At 44.1% G+C, this 23,011-nt stretch overlaps 1 protein-coding gene across 1 annotated transcript in view; it reads right to left on the bottom strand.

Moving 5' to 3' along the window:
- Positions 1-9,509, bottom strand: part of ERICH3 (glutamate rich 3) — a 42,724-nt gene extending 33,215 nt beyond the window's left edge. Inside the window, exons 1-9 of the mRNA XM_076338044.1 lie at positions 9,499-9,509; positions 9,026-9,119; positions 7,466-7,591; positions 6,779-6,850; positions 4,837-4,965; positions 4,089-4,172; positions 3,440-3,595; positions 1,887-2,039; positions 1,045-1,225 (exon numbers count right to left, since the gene is read on the bottom strand). Of these exons, the coding sequence (XP_076194159.1) occupies positions 1,045-1,225; positions 1,887-2,039; positions 3,440-3,595; positions 4,089-4,172; positions 4,837-4,965; positions 6,779-6,850; positions 7,466-7,591; positions 9,026-9,119; positions 9,499-9,509 (1,006 nt within the window). The remainder of the gene's footprint in view (positions 1-1,044; positions 1,226-1,886; positions 2,040-3,439; positions 3,596-4,088; positions 4,173-4,836; positions 4,966-6,778; positions 6,851-7,465; positions 7,592-9,025; positions 9,120-9,498) is intronic.
- Positions 9,510-23,011: the final 13,502 nt, after the last annotated feature.

Below are 23,011 nucleotides of genomic sequence, written 5' to 3'. Positions count from 1 at the left end.
AGTACAGCTGCAATATTAGTGGCTCTGGGCCTGCACTAATACAGTCATACTCGGAGCAACACTGAGCAGCTGAAAGATGCTGTTTCAGGAGCCATTTCAGGCTACTCTGCAAGGGCACTGTTCTGCATCCAGGCCTCAAGGGCACTGAGGCTGCTACCCAGCTCCGTGCAGGGGGGGGACTGCGTTGTACTCCCTTAACCCACAAGTCATAGTATCCTTCCAAAGTAAACTGGGCACACAGCAGCAGGGAGGAAGCCACACTGTACTCCAGGAGGTTCCCTAATAGGTGTGAATGGGGCTTGGGACAACAGGAGCACACACAAAGGACACCTTCCGCACAGCTGGGACACAGCTGCAACAAACACCCTAACCAGATCTGTGGGCACACTGCAGTGCACCCATAGCCTCAGGGGACAGGCTGAAGTTCAGGGATCTCTGCACCATATTCCCACACCCAGTAAAAATGCAAATGCAAACACAGTGGGTTCTGTGAGCTGGAATGAGGGATATGATCAGTGGAATCACTCTTCCTCATAAGTGAAAGTCTCCCAGCCATTTCCTTTTCCCAATTTCCCAGAACACAGTTCGCCTTTTACTGGTGTGATGGAATCGCACTCACGTAAAAGAGATGGGAATTGGGCTCCCACTATGTACTTTTCCTTCTGGAATAATAAGCAACATGCATTGATGTATTATAGGAAGTCAGAAACAGATAACGCCTATTTAAGGACAGTTTACCGCTACAACTACTTTATTAACCATACATCTCTATACAAAATTAATCTAAGCTACAGTATTTTGTTAAATCAATTCTCTAAACTCATTCTACCATAATTTGCAAAAGTAATTGTAACCTTACTTTCAATCACGAAACAGTAGATCCAGATTTAATGTGGAGGCAGATGGTATAAAAATCCCTGGATGCATATACCTTGACTGAGCTCAGCTGAAATCATTTTGATATCACATCAACATTTTAGCCAAAAAAAAAAAAAAAGAGATGTTGCCAGAATCAATATGAACTCTTTGACTCTCTATCCTTACCTCCTTCCAATAGCTTGCCTTTGTAGACACAAAGGTTTTCTCCTCCACAATGCTGCTGGTAGACTTCGATTTCATCTCTGTAATCAGCATCACCATGAGGTAAATGCACACTTTTTCCTAGAAAGACCATGGTAACAAATGCGTTGCTGCGTAACGAGGGCTTAGGGAATCCTCCAGAATTCTGCAGCAGGAAATACACAAAAAACGCATTCAGCTTCCAACTCTAACAAAAGGTGAACACAAGGATCATGTATGCGCGGCATACACTTGAGGCTTCCAGTCTTTTAAGACAGGCCTTGAGCTGCCTAAATTGGAAAGTGTTGTAACATGCAGAAGGGCAGGAAAATATTTTGGGCTGAAAATCCATTGCATTGAATTGCCCAAATTGCAGGGACCAGGTTTAATGACCCATATCATCCCTCCCAATCCTGGGTTCCTACAATTTCCTTTACAGCAGTCAAAACTGGCTGGAGCTATAGTGTAACAGATGAAGTTTTCATATACTCAAGGCATTTCATATATCCCTCTGAAGTTCTGGTACCAGATATAGTCAGAGACAGGATCAGATTGACTAAGGTGGAAGGCTTTCAATGAGAGTTGCTATGTTTTTTCTGTTCCAGCACCTTTTTTCCCCCCAACTGATGAAAAACACCAAATGTTTTAGTATATAGAGAGATGGGTGGCAGTTACATGTTTTAATAGTTATAAATAACCTTTCTTTCAAAAATTTAGTGAATCTTTATACAAACTGGGTATACACATCTTTCAGCATTAGGCGAATACATCAATAAGGAAGGTAACATACCTACACATGAACTGAGACGTAGACAGAGATAACTTACCTTTGTTAAAAGTTGCTCTAAGCCATTTGGTGCAGTGGTGGGACGAAATCGTCTGCCTCTGGGCATCCCATTTCTCACTGCATTTATGTTCTTGTCTCCTTTTTGCATGGGGGGAGGTGGCACTGGTATCACATTCTTGTTAATGACGGGGAGCTGATAAGGGGATATACCAGTCACATACTCCATTGAATTCATAAGTCTTAACCCCCTCCTCTCCCCCTGGAAAAACATTTTAACCAGGTTAAACAGGTCATGCAAAAATAGCTACCAAGCATATTGAACTAACCATGGTTTGACTGCTCTTTACATTTAGTAACACACATACTTCTAGAACAATTCCTTAACTTGGTGCTTGCAATTTTCTTCATGAAAACATTTCTGTGCTAAAACCCTTTCTTTTCATTTGCAAAGCAACAGGCAGCTTGCTTGAAAATGTCACCCTCATAGATACACACAACATTGTAAACCATGCACTACTTGGAACCGTGCAGCGTTCTGATCACAAGCAGACAGAATACTGCACAGCCCTGCAGCCCTGCTGCGTTCTCTCAGCTGGCAAGCAAATGCCAAAGCAGCCAGAATCTTCCAACAGTAACATCATTTGGCATCGATTATACGAGGTGCGGTTCAGAACACTTCTTTCCCATTTGTAGTGGAGGTTTAGTCCTCCTTCAGGATGAAATGCAAACAGAGCACCAGGGCCCCGCAAAGCAAGACATCTCTAGAGAATAAATTCTGCAAACGTTGCATGCTCTGGATCTGATTTAGCTGTTTTGTCAGTAGTGAGCGTTAAAGAAACAATTTAAATGACCTGTGATTTGAATAGACAGAGAGAGTGCCAGCAAATTCTTGGAGAAAGGATCGTGACCATCACAATACAGAGCAAATGCACAGCAGAAGGGAGCTATCCATACGGTGTCTGCCAGTCAGGAGTAGCAGGTCACAGCCCCATTCCAAAATCCTCCAGTCCCATGGAACTCCTAACACAAAGCCAACTACATAATGGTTTCCTAGAACAGAGGACAAGTCCAAATCTCACCTGAAAGTAACTGCGTACATATCAAGATCATGTTTGGCTACTCCAAAAAGCTCTCATTCTCTGAACCCACCAGTGTGACTTAGTAGGAGGAATGGTAAAAAAAAAAAAAAAAAATATATTTTTTTGCTACTTTGCTGCTGTAGATGAAGATGAAAACTTGTAAGACTGTGTGAAAATATTCCCGAGTTATTTGTGTTAACCAAGTGGCTGCCACCCTCTCTACATAACAGAAAATCTATGCAGAGGCAGAAAATTTTGCATGCAGAGAGATGTTATACTATGAAAGAGAAGTCACCACATTTTTCCTGGCTGTGATCAAGAACTGAGCATTAGACCCGTAAGAAAATGTCTTGAAAATTAAGGAGAGGTTAAAAAGGAGAGTTTAAATAAAAGCTGATAACCATTTGGTAGGCATGTCGCCTGCAGCACACAGTTCTGGGAACTACAGTACTAAAGCAGTATTATAAAGCTGTCTCTAAAATTGTATTATTTTCAGAATGAACTATGGCCTCACCCCACTGGCAAAGTGCTGATCGTTTTCAAGGGCGTGGCACTTTTCTTTAGAGGTTGAAGTCTTTGGTACAGACCCTACTGCAGCACAGCTGTGAAGTGGTGGGAGGCGAACCGGGTACCGCGTATTTCCTGGAGCTGTATTTGGTTGCCAGGAGGTCTAGAAAAGGAAGAAGCAAACAGCTACAAAATCTCAGTGTATAGTTTCCAGTGCAGAGCAGCATCATAAAGAAAAAAAAATAGCACTGATTGAGATATTTTGAAGTGATGAGTGATTCTCAGGTACCTTCAGGAAACGAAATTTTCTAGTCTGCCTCTGAAGAACCAGACCCCTTCAGGCATCTCTAATTGAGCATCCAAAAACGGGAGCATCCAAAATAACGCTTGGGCATTAAACCTAGGTTTTGCTACTCGGTCTTCACAGTGCAGCCTTCAAGCAAACATAATGAACTCATAGAAACTGTAGCAATGTGCTGTGTTTTTGGTGACTTCAGCACATGGACGCTGAGAGAATGCATGACAAAAGCATTCCTATTTTTCTTCAATACTCAGCATTTTTCTGACTTTTTTATTTCATTTTTTCCTCGTATAGCCTTCAGAATACCACGTCAAAATGTTAAAACCTAAACAACTTTTTTACTGAGTTAACTCACCATCTTAGAAAGGGCAGGCTCCTTGGATCGGTGTTGATGAGAAGGATGTCCACCATAGTAATCAACTACAGGTCCAGGTGCCCTCTGTATGGGATGGAGAGGAAAAGGTCATTCAGGACTGAAAATCTCTCTTCAACCTGCACCAAGTATCATTATTGAAATGGAGAACCAGTTAAAACTGGACTATATATTTGACCTTTGACCTTAGACTTTAGTATCATTATATTTCAAGAGTATATTAACATTCCTTCTCTGCCTGTTAACAGAGACTAAGAGGCTTCTGAGCCAGAGCTCCAAAGCACAGCCTTCTGGAAAGAGCTTTAGTCTTACTGCACCCCTTCAACTCTGTTTTCTAAAAGACCTCCATTGCTTGCAGGATTTTACAACATCTGTAAACTTGCCTACAGCCATAGTATTCATTGACAATACTTAATGTACTGATACTGGCCTAACCTTGGGTAATAAGGCAGATAAAAGGGAAAGATTAAAGCAGGTTTATCACAAGCAAAGCTATTTTTTTCTAAGTTCTGATGTGCCATTCCTGCAACATCGGCTTCTCAAGATTTCTCTTTAATGACACAACCCTGCAAACAGGAAATCAGCCTCAAGTGATGAAGGATGAGGCCCTAATCTAGAACAACCAGGGCAATCAATGCTCTAGACTAAGCACAGATGTCATAGGTATACGTGCACGCTTTCAGCTGTGTGTGCTTACATTATAGGACATGGAGTATTTGGTGAAACTCACCATTTGTGAGTGACCAGCTGGTTCGCGAGCCACTAAAGGATGGAGCCCATAATGATTTCTTGGACCAAGTGGTGGATGTGGGCAGCGCATCAGGCTAGCACCTTCCACATATCTTCTGGATTGTTCCACCTAAAAGAATAGAAATTTACATCTCTGAGGTACTAAATAGTCTTAACAGCAATGTTTCAGCTTGCCTTCCGTCTGTCTTTCATTGGACAGCTATGACGATCAAATTGCCTAGACCCGATGGAACACCTGGTTAAGGAAGGAAAGGAAATCAAGGGGAGAATGAGAGAGGGACGAGGGAAAAGACTTGTTCCCGTCTCCGATTCATTTCCCCGCAGCCCTCTCCAGCTGCAGATCCCCCCAAATTCAAATCATCTGCCTGTTTCTGTGTATCTCCCAATTCTTGGTTTGGTTGAAGGTCTCTTTCTTTTTTAAATTTGAGTGCATCTGCCACTTCCTTGCTCTGACTGCTGCCCCTCCCTATCTTTTCTCTCAAAAGCTCCACACTGGGCTGACTACCCTTCTGGAAATAGATAGCTATGTTTCTCATCCTCCCTTGCCCAGCCATGTTTCTCCTTTCCTTTTAGATTAGCTACTCAGCCGAATTCACTGAATGTATGAGGTGAGAATTAAATTACACTGCTAATTCCACCCAGGTTCCTGTGCCCCCGTGTGGCATCACAGCAAAGACACAGATCACATATCTGCAGGCATCTCCCTCACACTTCTCACTGAAGGAAGCCGTTTTGGTTTATGTTCCAAAATTATCCAAGTCCAGAATTCCTTGATAGGGTGCCTTAGTCGCTGCTTCCACTGTGGCAACTTTCTACCAGCAGGAGTTCAGTCAGTAAAGAATGCCTTTGCAATTACCATAGTGATCAGTGTTTTTCATTAAAATCTCCTCCCTTCTTTACCTGATGAATTGCTCATAAATGTATTATTTAAAATTAAAAAGATTTGACATTGTTCTTCAACTGCTCAAAGAAGCAGCTAGCTTCTCAATGCATTCTTCTCGATGTATGCAGGCTCCTAATAAAGAAATAAGATGTTGAGATATTTCAGCCAAAATGAGAACTTTTCCCATATGAGTCCAAGTGACTTCATGGGGAGAAGAACCATTGACTTCTGTGGGATTTCCATGACTAACAACTACAGGATCAAGCTCTACCTACGTGACAGCAGAGTGAAGACTTCTGAAACCTCTTTTCATTACTTACATGCTGTTCTGCTGAACATCATGTGGAGAGGCAAACGACTGAAAATGTGAGCTCAGTGCTCAGAAGCAGTCAAAAGCAGATAGTGTCTAGAATTACAAGGAGAAGAACTGCAACATGTATCTTAAATTATTCATCCAGTTCTGGTTCCCCATTTCAAAACAGAAATAGTAGAACTAGAAAAGGTAAAAAAATGGCAACAGTAATGAGAAGCCTGGAATGGCTCATGTATGAAAGATTCAATAGACTGAGGGTCTTCAGCTTGGAAAACTGAGAAGGAATATGAAAACGGTATGTAAAACCACATGTGCCTTGGAAAAGGGGAACGGTTAATAACTTCTTTCATAACGAGAACAATGGAGCATCAAACAGAATTATCAGACAGCAGATACATTAATTATTGTGCAGAAATGCAAGGAAGTAGCATTTCATACAACTCATAATTCAATTCCACAACCAAGAACACTTCAGAACCAAAATAACAAGTAGATTCAAAAGGAATCATGTGCATGAATGGAAGTTCCTGAACTGCTGGACAGAGGAAGAAGGAGAGGTAACCTGGGGCAGGATCATCCTTTACTTGCCTGTTTCTTGTACTTTTTCCATAAACATCAGAGACAGGACACTTGGCTCAATGAGTCTCTGGCCTGACTCATGGCTGTTATTTAACACGGGGCAAAACTGCCATGTCCCATCAGTACTCAGTAGCACTCAAGCCTTACCTTGATATTCTGCACCCTCTTCTTCCTCACAAAATTTTCAAGTTTCTCTTTTATTTCCAGCTGATGACGATGCTATCAATGTAAGAGAAAGAGAAATCTCATTAATGGACATTATGAGATGTCAATGAATGTAAGAACATTTGCTTCTGTTCTGCTTATCACTTGCCTGCTCCCTGGTCGTTACCCTCATTGAGCCCTATTATGAAACTACTATCGATTCAATACATTTGCATTACACCTGTCTATATTAACATTGGCAAGGGAACAACTGAGTATTTGTGAAGTTGTAGGGACCAACTCCATTCTTGATACGTAACAGGAATGTGCCCAAATTTTGTACTCAGATAAGATATGTAACCATGTTCAAACTATTTTGTTTTGATTAGAATTTTTTTAAGCAAACTAGCCCTGTGAATATCATCCCATAATCTGATGACTGCCAAAGTGCAGTAAGTGAGCCAGGACAGTGTATGTTCTAATGACAGTATGGTTTAACAACTAGAGGCCAGTGGAGGTTTCATGTGGAGGACATCAAGCACAAAGACTGTCCTTTTTCCCAGCAGGAGAGAGCCTTTCAGGGGAGCATGAGGGCACAGCTACGGAAAACAGTCCAGTACGAGTTAACAGCCACCGGCTGTCAGTAGGGAAGTATCCAAAAAGGCTTACACATTACTAGTAAATGCATACCTCCATATCAAGGACCTTATGAAATATGGCCCGAGCCAGGCACTCCTGTACGTATCTTTGGTGATCCCTCCTCATAGCATTTAGCCGATATTCTTTCTCAGATATTATTCTTCCACTCCTTGAGATCTGCCATAAAGAAATATAATGTAACTAAAAAGAAGAGGAGAAGACAGAATAAAGTATGTTTTTAAACAGAGTGCAATTTCCCAGAAAGACTACTTTTTCTTCCCGGTTAGCTACCACCTCTGCTTCTGCCATGGTGCTGGAACTCACCTTCGTAGCACAGAATTGTAGTTTCTTTGACCCCATGGACCCCATCAGCCAAATGAAGAGAGCAGGAGAGCAGCAGTCACATTTTCTAACAGTTGAGGGCTCAGCCTTACTCTTCATGGGCCATTGCCCAAGTCAGTGGAGGGGCATTAAATACTTGCCTTCCTACTGTGTAAGGGTTGCCTCTGCCTGTGCTAAACAGAGTCACACCTAGGAGTGCATAAGTATTTTTAAAAATATTCAGCACATTCACCTTTACCAAATCCTTCAGTTTTCCTTAAACACTTTTGAGAAATAACACTGAAGCTATTTAAAAAGCTAGTAGAGTCAAAGATGCTTAGATTTCACAGTTTAAAAAACCTAAGAGAATCAACATGATTCTGTATATTTGCAAACTGAAGGATTTTGCAGAGGCAAACTCCAATGAGCAAAAAGAAATATGGAGCAAAAACATAAAAACATTCCGAATTTACCAAAACCCCTCCATGAAATATCTTCTTCTGCCTGGATGTGAAATACAAGCAGACTGACAAACATTCTCACATCACTGTAATTGTGCAGTAATACAGTGCCATATGTAACAACTTACTGAAACTCCATTACTGAGCAGAAGCTCAGGGCTAAGCCAAGGCTCTCCAATATTTACATACATCATGAATCCATGTCAGCCACTGTTACCAGTTTCACGCAGATAAGCATTATGACGGTTGCATTACAGAAGGTGCAGTAAGCTTCATATTCTGTGCAGTATGGCCTCCATACTGACTGTCAGCACACCACTTCTAGTGTGGAATCATCATCCACCAGCAGCCCCCATGCTAGCATCTTCATAGCCCCAGGTGGCCCTTGGACCTTGACGTCCTGGACATGCTCAATGCCAGCTGCAGTATTTCCTCAGCTGTCACCGGTGTTGTCAAAACTACTTAGCACGTGGAGCTAAGCTCCAAGCTCAGTTTGACTTGTATTTCTGTCATTCTGATTTCAGTAGCGCGGCCTTACACACCACAGCCCTGTGTCCCTGCGATATCTAGCTGACCAACGGTAGAAAATAATGCAGTGGGAAATGCTTGGATTAAACAAACCCGCCCTCAGTCTCAGTGTGATCGTGTGGCTTTGATCTGGCACAGCATAATTTCACGTGTTTGGCTAGCTGGTCAAATTCTTACCAATGACAACACATACCTCTAACAAATAAACAACAGAACCATCAGTGGTTTGACTTGTGCAATATTAAAAGAAACAAAGAATTCTTTTCTTTTTTTCTCAGAAAAGGAAACTTTTCAGTCTCACCAGTCCTGATCTCTGAAGATGTCGTCTTATCCTGGTATTGCTGAAATATCCAACCAGGTGTTTGTCTGTAAGGCTATTGTAGGTTGCAAGAAATCTGAAATAAAATGAATACAGATGTATATAATCCCCTTGACAGCCAAGTTATTACATCTTAAGTTATAAATCACGCCCAGCATTTTGTCAGATAAATGCCCATTAGATTATGTAAAAGCAACATCTTACTGCCTCCGGAAGATGCATATCAGAAACCAGTGACATCTACATAAGATACAGCAGCTCAGCATCGAACGGCGTACCACCACCGAGGCGGTGATCCTGACCGCCCAACCCTGAAAGTCTCCTCCAAGACCAGCTCCGACAACAGCCTCCTCAGACAATAAACTCTGACCTTTGGCAGGTTAGTATCATGCCATACAACATTTGGAGCCAAATTCCTGGCTGAGTTCGGCAGGCACGGACCCCAGCTCCCTCACCGCCCTGCCATGGGCCCTATTGGAAGTGCATGAGTATACGGTACATCACCAGGGAGAGATGTCCCAGAACTCCTGCACCACTGCATGCCTTCTACTGCCCCACCACGCACCCCATGCTCCCCTTCCTTCTGCCACCTCCTAACTGGTGATAGATACGGCAGTGACAGAGTTTCTGGCAGCTTTTGCAGAGACCTGTAAGAATAACTTGGGTTGGGAGGGACCTCCAGAGGCCATCTAGTCCAACCTCCGGCCCCAGGCATATCACTTATCAGACTTTGCCTACACAGAAGAATTTTCCTGTGGTCTTCATTGCCAGCTCTCAGCCATTATTGTCTGGTATCTAACACAAAAAAATTGCTTTCTTCAGTCTACTTAGGTTAGCAGAAACTGCTAGCACCAAAACATATTTTTAAGACAGGACACTGTTCCCATAGTGTTTTCACTGGCTTGAAAGTTAGCATACACGTTATTCACTTGGGTGCAAATCTTTGCTCTGATGAAGACTACTTATTTGTGGTTTCAGCCAAAGCCTCCTTCAGTTTCCACATTTCCATCCATTTTTTTATGGCAATTTCCTCCTCTTTAATGTTCCCACCATCAGAGGGACTGCATATCAAATTCATCACTTGGAACACCTACACAGAAAACTAAGTGGCTTCAATTTCAGGCGTCAAAAAATACCCTTAAGTCTTCCCTCCTGTTTTGAACCATTTGGGATTCAGCTACGTGTCTGTTAAAATGTTGCCTGTCCAACCACTAATTTGTTCATGAACAAAAAACCCTGTTTCAAAACAAAAGTTCTCCCTTTGGCCTTTATACCAACAGAACTCACAAACCACCTGGGAAAACTAATCCATGACAGCAAGATTAGGAACTGTCCTGTCTATTTCGGGGACCATTTATTCGAACACAACGGTGACTCTAGAATATTATTTACATGAACAGCCAAGAATGCTTATCCCACAAACCTACTCGTAAATTCAATTGCACAAAACTTATGCAGGGCAAGATTCATAACTTTTGTGGTATTTACAGGCTAGAAAGCATATGTTACTGTAGTATGTTTTTGCTAGCTGTCACTATATGGCAGCAGTTTGTCCGAAGTGCAACTTGCATTGATGAGAATACTTCTTTTTTTCCCTCTCTAAATGCAGCTACTACGTTTTACCAAAAATCATCGGATCTACTCTGTGTGACTGATTTGCTCAAGCTAAACAAAAAACAAATGTACTCTGCAGGAAACCGAAGAGTTTGCACAAAAGGCCAGCAAGCACACTCATCTGGCTGCATGAGTCCTGACACACTATTGCTCTGGCACTCGGCAAGCTGCCACCTCTTCACCACCCTGGTCTTTCTGTGGAGAGTATGCTTTGTGCTGGAAGGACAGGAACAAGTCCTTATCCAAACTAGGGCATCAGAAGACAGCTGAGTGGTGAGAGACAGTGCCTCTCTCTCAAGAACCCAGCCCCTCCTGGGTTAGAAAGCACAGACACTGGGCAACTCATCGCTCAGTTCAGTATCAGCCTGCGCAGGCCAAAGCTAAAGACCTGAATCTCTTTTGCCACGCCCCACTCTTAAGATTTTAAAGAGACCAACCAGCCGGTACTACGACGGCTCCTGAGTGCCGTTCAGTCTAAAAGACTCCTGGGACTACGCTGCTGTAGTGGCCAGAACAGCTGGGCTACGCTACCTTCTGCTAATCTTTAAAGACCCCTTTAAAGACCCCCGACGTAGGGGTGCACAAGTCCTCCTCTGTATGCAGAGCAATAAAAATGGGCCCAATACGAAATGCAAGAACCTCTCAAGTCTTTTCCAGTTCCCAAGTCAATATAGTAAAGATTCTCTTTAATGCATACATTGAACAATCCAAAGTGAACAAATTGCATCGCTTTTCTATTCATTGGTGAAAAACTGTAAGACCAACAAACATGGAGAACCAGATCATGCTGACCATCGAAGCAAGGCCCTCCCCTGCTCTACCCAAGAAATGTCATGCATCTCTGGAAAGCCAACAGAGCTAAACCATTGCAGCTACCAAAGATCAGACCGTCCAAAAATTGAACCTAATATATGAGAGTTGAACACAAAAACTGAAGCATCCATAATTAGCAGATATATTTTTAAGTAGTTCTTAGCACAACCTTATCTTACTTCACCCTCTGGAAAACAGGACAAATAACAAAGTAAGGGACAGTAGGCTTAAGTTTTTAATACTCTAAATCCATTCACATTTGTAAAATGTATACACTCAGGTAGATATTGCATAATATGTTCAGCCGGACCTTTGGGCTCTCTAGGCAGGATTTGTTTTAATTACACAACAAGAGACTGATCTCTCTTGTTTCCTGTAGCTTTAAATCTAAATGCCACTGTATCTCTATTACATATCTTTCAGTGGGATAATTCAAGATAAATGTCTATTGCTAGGCTGAGTTACCACACACAAAAGTATACTCAAGGAAAGAAAGAACAATTGAAAAAAAAAAAAGAAATCCAAAAAAACAAAGATCATGGATTTACAGGAATTTTATCTGGGGTTTCACAATAATCTCACAGGTAGCCTACCAACAGTAAATTAAACTTTAAACAAACAGTTTACCTTACCCTGTTATGCTTGTTGATGAAACACCGGTACTATAGCAACTGTTCTACATTACTTTTTTAATCCACTGTTTGCATTTGCATTTGAAACCACCAGATTACAACAATTGTGCTACGTATTGACTTATGGTATCACCTGGCAATTGCATACGGAGGCAGAGGAGAAACTCAATCCAATTCCTTTTCATTTGTTTCCTTCCATCTAATATTTCATGGACCATATAACTAGTTAAAATGCAACTCCCCTCTGAGCACAGTGATGTAGCAACTTTAGTTTCAAAGAAGTCTCTGTACATGTATTTTCTCATTTAAATTATGAACAGGCTGAATTAAATTAAAAGTTCAAAAGGGTATTGGAGGAAATAAGGAAATGTTTTGGGCCTGAACCAAAACCCATTAAACCATTGGGAAGAATGTAATTGGATCTGCTGGGCTTTGGCAGAGCCACACTGCCAAGAGAAGCCCGAGCTCTCTGCCCAGGTGAACGCCTCTGTTGTCAAGAGAACCAGCACAGACAGAGCCACACAGAATATCCCGGGCACTGACTCGAACTCAGATTTAAATCACGTGCAGTAAGCAGGGGCTGGCCCTGCAAGCCTGTGCTCACCTGGAGCTCCTGCCAGTTTTCCTGCTTATTTCAGCTGACCACTTCACCCTCCCCCAGTAGATTTTAGGCAAGTTTAGTTGGGAGTGGGCCATATTGGTACTATGCTTGGGCTCGGCCCAAATCCCTCTGGAGTATCCCATTGACACCAAAGGATCGGACCCATTCGGTGCTCCAGCGGATGGGGTGCAGGCATACTTTCCAGTCTAAGGGCAGCCAGGGTGAGACCCTATCCTCTGAATGGAATCTGTGCCACGCACTCAAAAGCACTCAACTTATTGGCAAGCCTAAGCTTCAGATGAGACTTGTGCTCCCTTGCGCCAACAGATGACTATGGCACAGACGCGTGCAGTGTTGGGAAAAGGGCACCAGCAGCACCCTCTCGTGTTCCCCCCATTCTGCAGCCCAAGCGCTACTTCCTTTCGGTCTTTGCTGACTCACAGATCATGCCTGGAGATGAAATTCGGAATGCTGCTTACAAATGACAAGGGTGAAACAGACAGGAAGATGATTCAGACAGATGCGGTCACAGAACTGCTGCAACACAGATTTGGGTTCATTGTTTGCTTCACAGAATAATGCAACCTCTAACTTCTGGGGCGTTTCCCTTACAGCAAGTTATCTGAGAAATGTCATGAATTACCGAACTTGAGGACTGTCGGAAACAAGCTCTTCAGCAAAGCAGACCATTCAACAAAAGGATAATAGAAGTTCATGTCTGAGAAGTTTTCTCCAGAGATTTAAATATTTAAGAGCTATATACAAATGTCACCTCCAAATCCCCTACAACACATAGAGGTGCAGAACTGACAAAAATGCGTGTTAGAAAAACATACAGCAAAGGAAAAGCATCAGTCTTAAACAGTACTATACAAAATGTTCATTACAGTCATATCACACTAAGTCCAAAAAGTCCATTTTTCTGGATATTTCTGGGACTCCTTTTTCTCTGCCTGCTTATCCTGTTTATTCTTCTCGCTACAACTTCCAGTTTTTTATTAGAATTGCAGACAATTTTCCTGGCACAGAAGCTAGACTGACTGATGTGTAGTTTCTGGGACTAGTTTTGAAGCTCTTCTCAAAATTAATATCATATTTGTTTCTTCAGTATCACAGCCAGTGACTGCACATCACTGTTAGTGCAGTAATTTCATACTTAAGGATATTTAGAATGCTTGGATGTACACAGTTTGTTCCTGGAGGGTTTTTTTTAATTAATTTGCTCAAAATCCTCCCTCAGTTGCATCTAAATTTGAGCCAAGTTCCCCAAATTCATGCCCAATCAAGACTGATTCAAGTGAAGCAACCTCCTCAAATTCTTCAACGGTGATGTTCCAGACACAGGACTTTTACTACAGAGTCACTGAGAAACAGTAGCATCCTATTTTAACAATAACTTTTCAATGGACGTCCACTTTTTTTAAACAAATATTCTTTATCTTACTTACTATCAGAGATGAGAATACAGTTTACATTATACTAGACATCACATTTTTCAAATCCCTAAAAGCAAAAAGTCAACCGTCAAAAATCTCTCTGCTTCTCACCTGACCAGAATTTTAAAGTGAGGGACCACGTACCATAGGCAAAAGGAGAATTCCCCAACTTACACATACCTTTTATTAACTAGCCAGTTCTACTGACACAGAGCAAACCTCTGGAGCTCAGTTAACACGGATCTGCCAAGGTGGGGAAGATGTGCCAAGGAGCTCTCCCATCACGTGAAGCCAGTCATAATTCTCATCTGTGAAGCCATCTGAACACAAAGACTTTCTGGACCACCAGAAGGGTACGAAACAGAGCCAGGTAACTTCCTTCCCCAGGGCACACCGCCTATCAAAGACCATCACGTGTGTGGAGTACATGCTTTCTATGGATCCCCTGGAGAAACTCCGCGCCTGAAAGAAGCACCCCAACTCCTGGACCAACCGTGGGACCTGGGAGGCAGGCGTGTCCCATTCCCAGGTCTGGCTGTGCCTCACGTGGGCACCGTGGCCTTCCGTCATTTGAGACAGGCAGCAGTCCGGGTGCTTACCACTCACACTTCAGTATCATTCACAATCCTAGGGTAACACCTTAACTGCTCATTCGGAAAAATAAATTGCTGTCACTGGAGCCAACTCTTCTTTTTTACCCATTAACAAAAGTAACAAATTCATAAAGGCAAGTGCAAATACCCAAATTAACAGGCAGAACAGAGCCACAGAAACCAAAAGAGCCACTATTTATTTTGCTTTAAAAAAATGTATTGAGGGCCAAAGTAAAACACACATCAGTCCAAAACACCCAGGAAGAATTACATTTGCAGCTGCGGGGACTCCAGCTGTGCAGATGACAGAGTACGCAAAACACAAAACATACCAGAGCTGATGAATAGGATTTTAGTAAATTAAGGAACTGTCCACTTGCAACTCAGTATTCTACAGGATTTTCATTGCATTATCATTGTCACTATTATTTATTAACAGTATCTGGTTTTTATCAGCTTATGGTGCACAACACACTGTCTGCAAAGCCAGTGCTGTGTATCACAATGATTTTTAAGACCATTCTTACTCATTTGAAAGGATATCAGGACAAAGTCACAGTAGGCGTCCTACATAAGTTTTGTAAAGCAAATCTTCACAGTTAATAATTTACAGTGCAATTAAATCAGTGACTGCTCACCAAAGAAATAATCTAAGAGAGCACCACAGCTTTAGTTATTGACTGGTAGAGTCACAGGGAATTATAGCCCCCATGTTGTATGTTACAGCTGGAGTTTATTGCCACTTCAGTCAAACAAACAGTCCTGCCCCTGATGGAGACCATTCCTCACTCTAACAAGCTAACGGATCTTGCACTGTTTCTGCTGGGGACATAAACAAGAAAGGCTTGTCTAGCTTTCAGTCAGAACAAATCTAACCAGGCTGTCAACCACAAACAGCAAGTTCAACATCCCACAAGGCGGGGGCACCTGTCCAGCACGTTCCGTTTGGGAGAAAAGACTACTCTTAGGAGACTTTCCAGATACCCGGCCGCTGTCTGCCATTCCCTGCCTAAGGAAACTCTTCAGCCACCATGAAGTATATCTCACTTGCAAAAATAATGCTGTCAGGGTCTCCAGAGAGGTAAGCAGATGGTGGCAAAGTGGTTCTCTGCAGAACGGGAATTCAGCATTAAATCCTGAAGGTAAGGACTTTGTGAATGCTAGCTGGGAATGGCCTAACAGGCACACGTGGCCCTAGGAATCCAAAGATGGTACAATTCCACCACAGAGAACGAGATTCTGCCATCTACCCACCAGTACAGGCATTCAGAAGATAACTGCGGCCCTTATGACACTATTCAGCATAAATACTTACTTTGTTTGATGCCTCCAAGCTTAAGCCAAGTGAACATGGCCAGTGACTACGCTGTGCTTGGGTTCCTTTCTCTCTGAGAAAGAGGGCCATCTCTTCAGAAGATGATAAGCCAGGAAAACAATCCCCAGTCTCCACAAAAGGAGGCTCTTGCTTTGTCAGGAGACAGGCCTGTAACACTTGTGGACTGACTCTTCCAACTACAGGCCTTAGACCATGGCCCTCCTCCAACAACGGGAAGCTGCTGCCATGCAGCTGGGTCACTGACCGACCCTCGGCTGCACCACCTCTGGACTTCACCTCGAGGCACAGCTCTGGCTTCTAGGTTTATTAATTTCAAGTACTACTGCTGTGCTTATGAGAAACCATGCTGGAACACAACTACTGAACCAAAACTCACTGAAGTCAGCAGATGACTTGAAATTTTGACGGGACTTTGGATTCTGACAATAATTATTTGGTTTATTCCAAGCCCACAAAACCTTTAAGCACATGTACAGTTTTACTCAGGTGGTAATCAAGGAAGGAAGAGGCCACGGTCTCTCCAAATCACATTGCATGTCTGCTTAAATATTTGCAGGACCCCTTCAGCCCTGGCCATCTGACCTAATGAGACCACCAGTTGTCTTGCTCCATAGACACACAGGTCACACCCACCTGGGTTTTTGTTTCAAAAGCTTCATGCTGTTTTCTTTACTCTTTGTCTAACCTGAACTATTTAACTGCCAAACCACTGAGGATTCTTTGCCCAGATACTCGGTGAGAATTATTTTATTTTATGAATACTTTGCCCCAGGGGATGATCACCAAGCTCAAAGGCATCCATAGATCGAATGAGCAGATAGAAATGAGCTTGCTCTGCCTGTACCCAAAGGTAGCCATGATGCTCCGGAAGGCAGACAGAGGCTCGCTCAACACTGCCTGAATGCAGTCCAGGACCATTACAAAGTTCAACAAGGACAGATCACAGTCCTGCACCCAGGAAGGAATAACCCCATGCAACAGCACAGGCTGGAGACAGCCGGGCTGGGGAGCAGCTCTGCTGGAAAGGACCGGGTGGTCCGGGGAAGCACAAGCTGAAAGTGAGCCAGCCGAGTGCCCAGGCAGCAAGGACGGCCAGCAGCATCCTGGGCTGAATTAAGAGGAGCACAGCCAGTAGAAGGAGGGAAGCGATCGTCCTCTTTCATTGGCACTCTTCAGACCCCACGTGCACTGCTGTGTCCATCCAGTTCCAGGAAGCCATGGATGCACTGGAGCAAGTTCAGGGAGGTCACCGGGATGGTGAAGCCGGAGCACGTGCCCTGGGACGAGAGGCTGAAGAGGCCGGCGCAGCCTGAGCAGGGGCAGCTCCGGGGTCCCACAGCAGCCTGCCAGGGCCTGGGGGGTGTGCAGAAGACGGAGCCAGAGGAGGGACAGCAGATACAAGTTGAAAGAAGAGGGGCTGAGGCGGGTCTAATGAAAACGTTTTTCCTCATGAGGAGGGCGAGGCAGTGGAGGAGGTGCCCAGCGGGGTGTGCTGTTCCCACCCTCGCAAGTTTTCGGGATCAGTCTGGATAAAGTAACCTGGTCTAATCTCATAGCTGACCCTGTGAGCAGGAGACTGGACTAGAGACCTCCCACAGTCTCTTCCAGAGTGAATTATTTTGTGATCCTATGACTCATTTGGCTGCTGTACTAGGCTAGCACTGTTTGGTGGTTTCCAGAAGGGAAATGGGCTACATCCAGTCTGTGAGGAGCAGGGGCAAACCCCGCATGTGTTGGTCTCTCCCTATCCACTTCAGCAAGCTCTTCCTAAGTCACAGCTCTGTAATTTTCACTGTTTTCCATGTCAGATTGGAGGTATTCCTTGAAATATCTGTCAAGTGAATGCAATCAGCCACGGCATAACTGTTTCCCAAAAACTGAATTAACAAACGCCATCCAAAAGTGCCTTACGTGGTAACTAGAGTGAAACAATCTTCCAAGAATAAGGTTTTAAGTATTTTGTTGGGAGTTCTATGTATTTCTTCATGAAAGATATTGTCACGCACAACACTTTTTCAAAGGTTTTTAAATAATCAAATCATGCTACAGGTTCCAGCCTTGAACACCACTAGATACGGAAATGGGAGGCAAAAGACTCCTGTTCGGCTACTGATTGGTTCTATGACCATGAGCAAGTTATGTCATTATTTCTTTACTCAGAGCATCGCCCACTAAAGCAGGATGTGTCAAATCATGGAGATGGAGATCTGCAGAGGTCCTCGGTTCCTTAGTATTTGTAATTCACATCATCTCGGGGAAGTTTGGATACTCTGAAACTCACAGCCTGCAGATCTGAAGTCGGAGGACGACAAAGGGAAATGCCTGAAGTCAGTGGCCCCGTTCCCTGCGACTCCATCTAGCCGTTCACAGAATAAGGTAATTAACGTGGCGGAGGACTCTGAGATCCAGAGAGGACCTGGGTTAAAAAGCGCCCACCTCTGCACAGGCTGACAGGTACCTCCCAGGTGCACAAGTTGCAAAGGTCAGAGCAGCCTGACTCCACACAAACGTAACATCCAAAACCTCCGTTTTGCCCACGTTGGAGTGCAAGAAAACATCTTTAGGTCTTTCAAGTCGTTTGAGGCACTTAATTCGATGTCATTATTCTTACAGAATTAAAAAGGCAAATAATCATTAAAAAAGAGCAGCCGCCCAGCTCACGTTACCCCAGGTAGGCTGTGGGGCTGCTCGCGAGTGCGGTAACTCCCGAGCAGCCGAGGGGTGAGCCCGTTTGCACAGCGGCGCCGGTGCCCCACCTGCCGCCGCCCCCCGTCTCAGCAGACGGCCGTCTGTCAGACGGACGTCTCAGCAGACGGCAGACGGCTGTCCCTGCCGGGACAGCTCGGGGGGCGGCGGCTCGCTGGGCCCGGCGCCGGTCACCCCGGAGGAAGGCGCGCCGCCCTGCTCGGGGGCGGCTGGACAGCGAGGGACGCGGGGCAACGCCGCGGGGAAGGGACGGGCCCGGACCGGCCCCGAGAGCCCCGCGCCGCCGAACCCCGCGGGCACCCGCCGGCCGCCGGCCCCGCGCCCGCCTCCCCACTCACCCCGGCTGCGGGCTGCTCATGGCGCCGGCGGGCCGGGCGGCGGCGACGACGGGCGGCCGCGAGGGGCCTGGCGCCGCTCGCGTCCCCGGCGCTGCCCGACCGCGTCCCCGGGCGTCGCTAGGACACGGCGGTGAGGCGGTAGAGGCGGGCGGGGTTCCTTCAGCGACCAACGGCACCTGCCGTCAGCCCCCGCGTGGAACTGAGGCACGCAGACCCCGCTTGGCCACGCGAAAATGGCGGGGGGGGGAAACACCCTCGCCACAGCTCCGCAGCGCCGGGCCCTGTTCCAGCCCTGCCGCCACACAGCTGCAGCCCGCGGGCTGGCACCGCCTGAGCTCTGAACGGGCAGAAGAGGCTGCAAGATGCTTTTTGCCCTGCAGTAACTGCAAGCTTTCAGGGAAGGGGAAGGGGAAGGGGAAGGGGAAGGGGAAGGAAAAGATGGAGAAGGCATTTTGATACAACACAGACCTATGAACTTAAAAATATAGCACGAGGTGATAGGATGGACAATCGTTTCAAATACCCAGCCTGATCTCCATTCTTTCAGTACAAATGACAGGAAAGCTCCATAGTATGCATTTCAGTGATCTCTAGATTTAGTCAGATAAAGGAGATGGAATCACCCTTCCATGCTCCTATTTTTCCCTTCTTCCTTCACCTCTTGTGAGTTCAAGCTGAAGCACAAATACACAGGTAATGCTTTCAGGAGCCACAGTACAACCGAACTGAGTGTAGATCCTCAAGGTGACTAAGAGTAGGGACAGCCTTCCCTCTCTGAGGCCCTTGCTCCAAAATGTTAAAGGACTTCCACTGTCCTCAGGTCTTCTGTGGCATGATCTACCCGCACTTAATATTGAATTGTCTCTTGTAAAGGAAGCAACTATCAAGAACATCAATATCCTCTTGATTTTTTTATCTTCCGAACCCTGTAATTAAAGTCTCGTTAATTTATTGTAGCAGGCTGTGGTACACGAAGAAGTCAGGAATACACACACGGGACCACATGATTACAATGGAGAGGGGATACTTTTAATGACTAGAAGATGCAGGCAACATTTATTTTGGGCACAATGAGATTAACAAATAGCAGCTGCTTTTCAGAACAATTCCACTCTTTTCTGTTTCAGAAACATGTATAGCAGCAGTTTCCAGACCGTGGCATGTGTACACAACTGCACACTTTGAACCCCAAACCTTGCCTGCGTATGCAAAGGCCAGCACAAAAGTGAGAGCCTGTGCAACCTTTCCCACCACCCACGGCAGCACCAAGCAGGCTACCAGTGGGAACCACTGCTTCAGAAACACCATCTGATTTAATCAGGACAAGTTACTCAAAAATAAACAACCTGACAGAATTACTCTGCCTAATTCAATTGCCTATGGTCCTCATCCTCTTCCTCCATCCTTCTCCGCTCTGCCAAGGGGATGGCATGTCCTAACCTAAAAGGAGAGCTGAACCAAGGACTCTCTAGGTTGACAGATTCTCTGGATGGGTGGCTTGCGCAGATCAGATACACCTGAAAGATTAGCCAGAAATGTGACAAATAACGGCTCTAAGAAATTCAGCTGCTGCAGCAAGCTGAAAAAGTTACCTAGCCAAGATGATTTTCCCTCCACCGGACATTAGTGTCTCTCTAATAGAGAACACAGCCTGGAACACCCATGGACATCTCAACCATTCCCCCTTGCAGATCACAGTGAAGGTGGGTTTGCACTAATAGGCAAGGCTTGGACTACTGTAACCCGAGTCATGGGCAAACCGATGCCCCCCCACCTTCGGCATGACAGCGGTGACGAGATCTTACACTGCTACAACTACACCCACCAGCTAGAGCCCAACCTTATTTCTGCAACAATACCAGCAATACAACCCAGGTCTCTCAAATACGTATCTTCTGCCCGCAGCCCGAAAGCACCCAGTACAGCTCCCTCACTCCTTCCTGCACTTTGTGTTCAGTGCTATGTCATTATTTTTGTTCACACTACTTTTTCCAAAATTAAACCAACTCCTTCCATTTGTATGATACATCAAAAATGGACAAAAGAATTAAATGTTATATTACATTTCTTCACAAAGCAGTCTGAGTTATGCTGTCTTATGCTGCTAGGTTACCTTTGTAGAGAGAAGCCTGCAATGTAATAAAAATAGAAGAACTACTCTGACACCTTCTGGTGAGAAACCCCGTAACAAACACTACCCTTGTTAACAGCAGCGATGCGTACACAGACAAGAAAACTCTGCTCTGAATTTCATCTCTAAGCATTAGCTACAATGCAGAGGCAGCACTAAGTAAGAAAGGAGTCACTGTAAATCATGAGCCTCTCATTCATATAATACCCTCTGACCAAAGGCCAAATTAAAAAGAATTAAATATTTTAAAACATACAATGCATAAAGAAAGCATGTATTTTTAATATGCACATCATCTCCATAATCATATCCATCGTCAACTGTTACTCTTAACCTGCTATTTAGTACTTTAAGAGATGTTTTACTTTTTCTAACAGCGTTGTCAAGTGGAATCGCAGATTCCCTACGTGCCATCACTGCCTCAGACTGCATTCTGCCTGAATGAATAGGAATAATTGGCATCTTTTACCTGAATAATCAGCTAAAAAACTACCTACCCACATCACTTACTTACACTAGGTTAATCATTCTTAAACCTTCAAATTCGGACTAAGCAGAAATGCAGCTCCCTACCCCTATGGAAAGTGCAACATACAAGGAAACCAGCTTCTACCCATTGGGGCATCTGCACAGCCTCGAGGTATGAAGTATCCTACTGCAACTGGGGGGGTCTAGGAAGCAGGGTACCAAGTTAATGCGTTACTACAGCTGAGTCTGCCTAATCCTTTCTCTTCCCTAGCAACTATTTTCAAAAGCACTTATTGAAATGTTAGTTTGAAATCATTAACTCCAGAAACACTCGGTCTTCTTCCCTGGCAAAACAATCCGTTTGATGCAATGGTTTTCAGGTTTATGAGAACAAGAAACAACTAAATGACTCGGTATAATAGCAAAACAACCTCACATTCACATTTGCACAGAAGAAACAGTACTTGCTTAAATCCTGCTGAATTAATATTGTTGGGAAAAGTATGTATATCTTTGCATACAGAGATGTGTATCTACTTATGGTGTGTTAAAAAAATTACTCACTTGTAAGTTAAAATTATCACTTGAGTAGCAGTCCCAAACAAAATTAACATGGCATTAAAAGAGACCTTTCCATACCTGAAAAAGCCTGACATTGCAAACATGAATCTTGAACTTAGAGTGGTCTCCTATCTACTAAGAAGTTAATTTAAAACACAGGAGATGCACGTCCACAGGGACCAACTTGGTGCTGGACAAAGTCTTCCTTACGTTACTTAACCTTGCATTAGAAAAACATTCCTTCCTTATTTGACACTAAGACCTTGCTCTTTTATCATCAGTATTAATTGAATTAGTTTCAAAAGCCTCACTGTAAAGATCATCTTTCCTTTTTTGTGATACGTGCCTGGTTATTGCTCACAAGTTCATCTTCTTGAAAACCGTACTGATTTCCTCCCCAACGCACTACAATTTGCACAACAATATTTGTCTCCAGGATGTCACCTGTCTCAGACCTGAGCCTCCGTTCCCAGCTTAGAGAAATGATGAAAATACTACCCGATGAGACCTCACTAGTGCCTTTAATAAAAACATTAATCTAGGTGTAACTGAAGGACAGATGCCACCTGTCTTTCATCTGACACCGGTCTTTCCTATCATTGATTGCTAACCCAAAAGTGAGTGTGAGCATTAGAATTAATTTTAAAATGTAGAATATGAAAAAGATTAGTATCTATACTCAGTTATTTAGAAAAACTCAATGCTTCTTATTTATCTCACATTCTCTCAAATTAGAAAA

Source organism: Aptenodytes patagonicus, chromosome 5 (assembly GCF_965638725.1).
Source record: "Aptenodytes patagonicus chromosome 5, bAptPat1.pri.cur, whole genome shotgun sequence".
Taxonomy (NCBI): domain Eukaryota; kingdom Metazoa; phylum Chordata; class Aves; order Sphenisciformes; family Spheniscidae; genus Aptenodytes; species Aptenodytes patagonicus.
The sequence above is the reverse complement of the archived record's forward strand: the minus strand, read 5'-3'. Positions and strand labels throughout refer to the sequence as shown.